This window comes from Rhinatrema bivittatum, chromosome 16 (assembly GCF_901001135.1).
Source record: "Rhinatrema bivittatum chromosome 16, aRhiBiv1.1, whole genome shotgun sequence".
NCBI lineage: Eukaryota > Metazoa > Chordata > Amphibia > Gymnophiona > Rhinatrematidae > Rhinatrema > Rhinatrema bivittatum.
In genome coordinates this window covers 7,928,086-7,937,306 of record NC_042630.1, presented here as the reverse complement: position 1 = coordinate 7,937,306, position 9,221 = coordinate 7,928,086, and the positions used below count along the sequence as shown (strand labels likewise).

General features: G+C 39.5%; 2 gene segments (V, D, J or C); both read left to right on the top strand.

Moving 5' to 3' along the window:
- The first annotated feature begins 403 nt into the window (after nt 1-403).
- LOC115078518 lies at nt 404-1,034 on the top strand. The segment is given in 2 exon segments: nt 404-492; nt 625-1,034. Coding segments are annotated over 2 exon segments (453 nt in total).
- A 6,636-nt stretch (nt 1,035-7,670) lies between these two features.
- LOC115078517 lies at nt 7,671-8,204 on the top strand. The segment is given in 2 exon segments: nt 7,671-7,760; nt 7,852-8,204. Coding segments are annotated over 2 exon segments (396 nt in total).
- The last annotated feature ends 1,017 nt before the right edge of the window (nt 8,205-9,221 follow it).

The following is a 9,221-nucleotide window of genomic DNA, read 5'->3' as shown; positions in this document are numbered from 1 at the left end:
TGAGAGGAAGACAGAAAAAGAGAGAATGGAAATGAGACTGGCAGAAATAGTGAGAGAGAGAGAGAGAGAGAGAGTGAGTGAGTGAATGAGTGAGTGTGTGTGTGAGTGTGTGTGAGTGTGTGTGTGTGTGAGAGTGTGTGTGAGTGTGTGTGTGTGTGTGTTGTGAGTGTGTGTGAGTGAGTGTGAGTGTGTGTGTGTGTGTGTGTGTGTGTGTGAGTGTGTGTGAGTGTGTGTGTGTGAGTGTGTGTGAGTGTGTGTGTGTGTGTGTTCTCCCTAATCACTGTACCCCATAGTGCTTGCTACTTCTGTCCTATTAATGAAGAAAAACAAAGAGGTGATATGCAAATAATCCAGATCACTTCTCACTTAAATATAACGCTACACTCCAGAGAACACCAGAAATATTGGCCCAAACGTTCCTGCAAGATTTAGCTCACTAGTTTTATGAAATGGAGCTTTTATTTTATTTCCTTATAATATCCTTCAGCGCCTGTAAGTTCGCTGTCGTGTGACTTTTTGCAGGAAAGAAGACCATTATATATAATCATCTCTCTCCCTCCCTCTTTCCTTCTCTGCCATTCTGTGTCTTCCCTTCCCTCTAATGTTATTCTTTTTTTCCCGTAGTGGTCCGATCGGACGTGAAACTGGTTCAGTCTGGGCCAGCGCTCGGGCTGCCCGGCCAGTCTGTCACGATATCCTGCACGGCTTCCGGGTACGAGTTTGCCAGCTATAGCATGGACTGGTTCTTCCAGGATTCGGAGGGAGGACTGAAGTGGATGGGATACAGCGGAACCAGCAGTTCCGGCCCAAGCCCATCCTATAAAGGACGAGCCACCTTCTCCAGGGATAACTCTAAAAACACGGCCAGCTCACAAATCAACGGTCTGAAGAAGGAAGACAGCGGCGTCTATTACTGCGCTCGCACAGCGAGCAGAGTCGGTGCCAGAGCCCGCACAAATCTACAGCATGAAGCCTGCATTGCCTACTGCAGAAAGAAGAGCTGCTGGGGACGAACACAAAAGCATATTCAATGAACATCAGTTTGAAAACAAAATGATCTCTATAATTAAATAAAGCAGATTATCCGGGGCAAAGCGTTACACAAATGCAAGATATTCTGTGAAATACAGGATTCGGCCCAGTTATTGCTTTCATTCTGCCATCCATCCCACTGATCACTTCTTCCCAAGTGATGCCTGGACTGTGATCAGCAGGTGTGCGAGTCACCTGGGCTGTGAGCTCCAGGGATGTCTAACAAACATTACGCACGGAAGAAAATGGCGGGGAAACCCCTGAACTCACCTATGGGTTTGTTTGCAGCTTAAAAAATGCTACTGTAATCAGCAAATATACCGTCCATGCAGACGAACAGCCCCTGTTTTCCTCTACCCTATAATTTAGCTGGAGTTGTAAGTGAGGTGAAGGAGGAAGTAGTGAGGAGGGATTGAAGATAAAGCGATTTATCACTGGACAGGAGATTCACATCCTAAATTCTCAGATTTATAAAACAAGGATTGGGAGCACGAAGGAGAAGTTAAATTGCAGGCATGCATCCTCTAATCTCCTTCAATAGGTGTCCCAGCCAGGGCATCTAGAATAAAGATCGGCAAAGCTGGACAGACTTTACTCTTTCTTGCACCCACGATTCCTAGCAAAATTCATTCTCCTTACATAGGAAACGGGAAAGTAGGCAGACAGCCCCTCCCCGAGGTGACGCCTTGTCTCTATTCATGACAGATTTCTCTTTGGAGAATGAATGATTTCTTAAAAATGGTGCATTCCTACACATTGATCACATTTTAAATAGGATATTTATATTCAAATCCTGCTTCAGTCTCACATGAAAATCAATTTTGCACCTCCCACGTAATTCTTTACAGTCATTTGTCCAAAAGCGCATCGTTAAATCAACTTCCTATGATTGAGCCTCATACTTGGATATGGGGAGCTGCAAGGCAGGCTGGAGGTGTAGCAGCAGAGTTGGGGGTTGGGTGGCTATACTGGTATAGAAAAGGGGTGCGCTGGGCAGAACTGAGGAGCACTGTCAAATCTTTATGTGGGCATCTCAGTACTGGACTAGCAGGGGATGCTACAGGACAGGACTCAGGTGCCCTGGCAGAGGAGTGAATCAGTACGTGGGGGGGGTGTGGGGGTACTGGACTAGTAGTGGCCAAATGAAGATGAAGGCAAAAGTAAAGAAAAGTATTACATAGTTTAAAATACAAATATAAAATTATTGCATTATTATTTTTAAAAGAAGCAGAAGAAGTATGATAAACTTCTGACTTTTATTGTGCTTCTTTGAAATGACTGGACAGTTTAATAGTTTATGATGTATAAATTGGTAATGCATTTCTCATTATCGTTGAATTTCTTCCATAAGAATAATTCAAGTAGACGCCAATAAGGCAGACTATGCGAAAACTCAGCCTGCAGATCCGGGCGAAGAGATGGTGCTCCTGCTCCCGGATTGCTTTCGATCAAAAACAGTTCTACAATGTTTATTACTCCTGCTCTTCCATTCCGTGTTTCGGACGTGACCTCGGGCTCTAAATGACAAGTCAGTCGTGATTGTGCTTCTATTAAACAAAACAATATGCAAATCAAGCAAACAAACTTCCTATTAAGATATGAGATCTTTCAAAGGTCTGCACAACCACACTATACAGGATCAGAGCATTTTAAAATTTATTCTTTGGGTTTTTTTCAGAAACGAAAAAATATGTTTCCTCTCAGCTGTCTTTTTTTCTTGACCTCGTTTTACGGTGGGTAAATTCCAGATCCTTGTAAGGATAATCAAGAAAAGTTTAAACAAGAAAAAGTGATGATTATTGATTATCTGTCTAATTATCTGTCCTTCTGTGCAGGTGCCTGGTCAGAGATAGAGTTTATCCAGCCAGGTCCACAAACGAAAAAACCAGGCGAATCCTTCACGCTGTCCTCTAAAGCATCTGGATTCCCCTTTGCAATTGCTACAAACAGGCTCCGTGCAAATGGGCTGGAGTGGGTGGCGGGAATGAGCACGGGAGGGTCCTCCACCTTCTACCATCGGTCGGTTCACCATCTCCAGGGACGATCCAAACAGCGTGATGTATTTACAGATGAATAACCCGAAAACGGAAGACTCTGCAGTGCATTACTTACTGTCGCAGCACAGCGGCCAAAACACAGCTCAGATCAAGCAAAAAACGCGAGGCTGCGATCTTTAGAAAAAACCATCTACTGTTGTTTCGTCGTTTGTTTGAGCAAGTGATTTTAAAAAGCAGTATATTTAACTGTTTTAGAGTATGGACCGGGAAACCAGATTAAGACCATCATCGTCTTTTCAATTAAGCCCTTAAAAAAAATGGAAGAGTGGAAAACAGGGTGATTTGCCCGCAGTGTAGACGTGAACACTTCTTGCACGAATTCTCCCTGCTCATGGTTCAATAAACCTCCTAAGCACCTGCCCCTGCTTCCTCCTCACTATTCTTAAATTCAACCTCCTAAGCACCTGCCCCTGCTTCCTCCTCACCATTCTTAAATTCAACCTCCTCAATTTTTTTGTAAATACCATTAACCACAGAGCTTATTTCACATTTGTGTCTTTTAGATTTAATAATAAAATTGTTATATGACATTATTATTGCAATTAGAATTGTTGTACAGCCATATATTTTTCACAATGCTTTTTGTATATAAGACTGTTGAAAATGCTATCTCCCTACCTGCATAAAATGTAATTGTGAATAAACAATAGCTTTTGATTGTCTTTTCTGAAAACTTACAAAATCCTCCTTGTTAGTACCTGAATTGCTCTGTTATTATATACCATTAGTTAATCATAACCAGGAAATACGATTTCCCTGTCTGATAGATCAAATCCCTAAACCAGAATTAATGTAGTTTATAACTACAACATAGAAACATTTTCTAAAACATCTCCCTTTTCAATTCTCTCTTTCTCTCTCTCTCTCTCTGTCTCACTACACAAATGTGGAAACACAATGAATTGCAAACTCGTTTTCAATGAGCATAACTCATGCGTAATAAATTAGAGAGTGACTTTCCCCGTTTGCAAAACGTCGATGTACTGGCAAAAAGATTTAGGTGATGATATGTTTGCTTGAGTCTGAGACCAACATTGAGGCTATGGCTCACCCAGAATCCTTTGCTGCCTTGGCCTGCTTTCAGTTTTGGCCATGGAAACCTTAAATGCCCTATTGACCCTGATTTGGAGAAACTACAGGAGACATCTGGACTGCAGCAGGAGATGTCAAAAACTTATGATGGAAGGTCATGGGATCAAAGAAAAGGAGAAGGAAATGGTCAGAATCTCACAGGCCAACGTTTCAACTAAAGTGGCACCAGCGATAGCAGAGTCTTGGAAACCTCCCTGAGGGTGAAAACCTGACAGGACAAAAGACTAACAGAAGATTGAGGTGAACATCAGGCAAGTGGGCCTCAATTTGGGAGGGGGATCAAGGTAACTTAGGTTTAATTTATCTTGTTTTGACACAAGAAACTTAATACATGGTACTCCCATGGATCCTTATTAGGGATTATTGTATGTTTTACCTATAAAAAAGCAGCACTCACTGACATACAGTGAGACACAGAGTAGTGCTTACATAGAAACATAGAAATGAGGGCAGAAGAAGACCAATAGGCCCATCCAGTCTGTCCAGAAAGCTTTCACATTTATTTTTCTCATACTTATCTGTTACTCCAACCGCTGAGTTCAGGACCCTTATTGGCAACTTTTTAAATTCTAACTTCTTTCCACCCCCCCCCTTCCCCCGCACATTGATGCAGAGAGCAGTGTTGGAGCTGCATCAAAGTGAAGTATAAGGCTTAATGTTTGAGGGTAGTAGCCTTCATATTGAGCAAGTTACCCCAATGTTTGTATACTCATACTGCTCAGATCAATGCCTTGTTAGATGTTGTCTGGATGTAAATCCTATTTCTTCATTCCCTGCAGCTCTGTTCCTCCCAAAGATACCTGCATTGCTTATTGATATGCAATAATAAATTTAAATTTGTTTCTACTAAATTTGGTGTAGTACCTTTGTGTTCATGGGGCAACACCTTTAAGAGTGACTTAGCACTTAACAGTGATAAAATCAAAGATCCCAAATAATGAATGTTTCTTAATCTCATGGTTTATTTGTTGAGCAAAAATTAATTTTTAAGGCATACATTTTAATAAATATTTTCACATTTCCATTGAGTGCAATAATATACTTAAGGCTTCTTATTTTAGGTTTTAATTGAAAACCTCCAATAAAACATCTCCAATGCAAAAAAAAAAAAAAACAAACCAAAACAACTAAGTGTTTATTGAATAATCACCAGAAAAACACCATTTCCCCTAGTTCTCTTTAAGCTCTCCTTTGCCTACCCTGGATCTTCCACTTGGTTTTGTGCCTTTTCTGTATTAATGACTCTTCAGCTGTACTAACATTGCCCAGGTATGTAAAAAGGACTTTAGCGCCAAATAAATCTTATGCTCAAAAACCGGCAGTAGGCTTAGCACCTCTGGTGCAAACTTCAGAGTAATAACCTTATTATAATGCAAGGAGGTGTGTTAGTGCCTAGCAAGTCTCCTACTACCATGAGAGATGTAAGGCCAGCTCAGAGGCAGGCATTAAACTTCCCGCAAGTTCTCCCTCCCTCCACAGCATGTCAAAACCACCAAATCCTCACACAAGGCCAGGTCCAGGGCCAGGTCTGGGTCCCAGGGTCCTCCTAGCCCCACTCCCTCTCTTTTTTCTCTTGATCACTTTTTAAATGAAGTCGGCTGACAGGTCTGGGGTTGGACATCTTCCCAGCCCCTCCCTGCTCCCCTTAGAAAATTAAATTGGACCATGCAACTCCCCAGCCCCCTAAATCCCCCCCTCCCCACCCGGAAACCCTTATCGGAAAAGACTTTGCCTCCTATTGCAAGACTGTTCCTTCACTGATAGCCGATTGGTCCTTTCACTTACTTGTATACTGTCTTTATGTCTTTATCTTTTTAATGTAATTTTATGAATGTACACAATGTGTCTCCCCTCCAACTTTGTACAAACAGGATATAAATATTTTAAACAAACAAATACATAAATTAAATGAAATTAATTAAGCCAATCACTGTTTGTAGATGTTACCAAAATACTATTTTAAAATATCATATGTTTGCTGATCACCACCAAAGTTAATTACATTAGAGTAAATTATATTGACAATAAGAATTAATTACTGTTGGATATATGGAGATCCAGGATATCTTTGTCAAAACCTAATGCTTTCTCTCCATTATCCTAATTCTATCCAAACTATTCCAGTACTGAAAAATGAAGCCAAAATTCCTTTCTACTCCAAAGAATTAGAATATATAAAATGTGATCTATGTTTAAAACAATGTATCTTCTAGGATATGACTACAGCAATACAAAATTCAATTATTTAATCTAATAGCTACCTATAGTGGATCTTTTAGCAGAATAATTGCTGTTGTGGCAATGAAGATTATTTAAGATAATGCACCACTCATCCAAGGGACCTAAAGCTCAGCAGATAAGTGAAATTGTGTGTTATTCATGTAGTATCAGTATCCAATCCTTGCCAATTTAGAGTGCATGACAGCTGGTTGAAGGTGCCCTGACAAGAATATATTTGTAATCCAAAGTGAGCACTTTCTGTAAAATAGTCTCCATTGGATCTAGGTGGAAATTGTTGCAGTCTCCAAAGCTTGTCTTGACATATTAATGAGCTCAATAAACACATTATCTAGCTCCTTCATTAGGTTTTTGTTAACAAAGCCCAGAGCATAAGTTCTATTACCTAGAGCAAGTAATACATGTATGCTGATCTACATACATACTTGCATAGATATAGACATATATACATGCATACATCTCTCTGTATATATATATGGAGGCTACTTTACATAAAATTGGCATGGATCAGATTCTGATACTACATGAACAACATATACAATTTCAAGAATTTTGAGCAGTGTTTTTTTGTTGTTGGTTTGGGTTTTTTTTTAACCTGAGTCCTTACAAAGAGACACTTATCTACTGAGCTTTAGGTCCCTTGGATGAGTGGTGCATTATCTTAAATAATCTTTATATAAAATTGAATACTTGCATGGAGATCATAATCTTAGAATCTCTGACATGATTCTGCAAGGAACATTCATCTTTTCAAGAGCAGAATAAACATTCTAATAATGCACATTCCATGCTTTTAGCATTAGATGTTTCATAAAATACACACCATATAAGGGAAAGTATTACTATAGCTGTATGTAATCAGAACAAATTTACTGACTGTTGATGTTATTTCCCTCATTATTTTTACTTCATTTAATTTTGGGGAAATAGAGCGTTTTAATCTTTTTCATTTTGACTTGGATCTAGATGTTTTCCTCAACTGGAAACAGAAAACAGTTGTGAAAATCCTTTTACAATTTGCCATATTCCTAGATTTCTGATTTTAAATTTGATTCACATTCATGTACATTTGAGGAGAATTAGGATTTTTATATACTGATCATAACAAACAAATGGCACAAGTACCTTTCTACTCTTATATCTGGGTTCAGGTTGTTGGTCATGCTTGATAAATCATCACACGTGCAAATTAATTCAAATTATTTACTCTTTAAAATAAGGCAGTGCAATTGTACTACATCGTTGGTTAGTCACAGGACCATTTCCTCTGTGCTCTTGGTTCCTGAGGATATTTTAAAATGGTGTTCTCCTTGCTTCTGATCTTCCCATCATTCTTTTCGAGTAGGTATCACTTCTACCTCTCACATTATTCACCTTATTACCTTACTATTTTCTGAAATACTGGAGTAAATGATATTTTATTTATGTGTAGGTGTCTATTCGAATATCGAATTGCTTCAGTCCAATGCAGAGGTTAAAAAGCCCGGGGAGTCTGTGAAGTTGTCCTGTAAAGCCTCGGGATTCACTTTCACTGATTACTGGATGGATTGGGTTCGCCAAGCACCCGGGGAAGGACTGGAGTGGGTTGGGAGCATTCACCCTGACCAGACAACAACACATTATGGACCCGCTTTACAGGGTCATGCAATCATCTCCAGGATCAATTCCAACAGCATGATTTATTTACAAATCAATTCCCTGAAATCTGAAGACACCGCTGTGTATTACTGTAATCGAGACTGGCAACACATTGATTTCTCCCATTACAAAATCTCCCCTGAATAAAACTAAATAATAATTTCCTGTCTTTTACTCGACCTACATTTGTTAAACTGAATTTGAAAAAAAGATCTCTATACTGAACTTCCTGCTGAGGAATTAACACTGTCAGTGGAACTCAGCCAGTGGAACTATTTTTCAGAGAAATGAACCCGATTATTCTTGTCAGTAACCTGTTAAATGCCTCTGTCCTCATGTGCATTAGGCAATTTAAATGAACACCCAGAGTTTAGATTTTAAAAACTTCTGTTTGCTAATCTGAGCACGTTAAAAGTCTAAAAACTGAAAGCTTGAAACCAAGGCTCTGGAGCTCTGCTATGCAGTTTCCACGCGTGAAAATCCGTATATATTTTAGCCCTGCTGATTTCCCCTGATCCAGTTCACCTGAGAAACCAGTCCCATTCAGAAGACAATCGACTTTGTGCTTGTGTAAAGTGTTCCCCTTGTGTTTCCTCTGCTATTAAGCAAAATCGATCTTTTGCTATTAAACAAAACTACCGCCTCTATGTTCTATTACAACATTTATTCAGTGCCGTTATATGGAACACCTCACAGAACAGTCACTAGGACACTATTAATCCTTGCTAATCTATGGGTCCTTCCAGTCAACTACATTTCTACATTTCTTACTCACTTTCAATGTTATACCTCATTGAAAAGTGCAATATCCTGTCAAGATCATTTGGGGTCTATGATTGCCAAAATCTGTGAAAAAGTGATAAGGTATCTACCAGCACCAGCAGCACTTTTTCTGTCTATATATAAAAAAAAAACTGATATGTGTCCATTCAGTTGACCCATTCATTTAGTACAGCAAAGGTATTTGTCTGGGGAGAGGATGTAGTTCCAGCAGTTGCCACAAGGCATCAGTATCACAGATTAATCGGAGGCTGCAATATAAGTATTGTCCAAAGAGTGTCAGTATCTTAATTATGTTTTCAATGCTTTCTCTCTCCATCTTGATGTAAGTGGGCTTTGCTACATAATAAATGGATAATTGAAGTGACCTTTTCCAGACCCAAA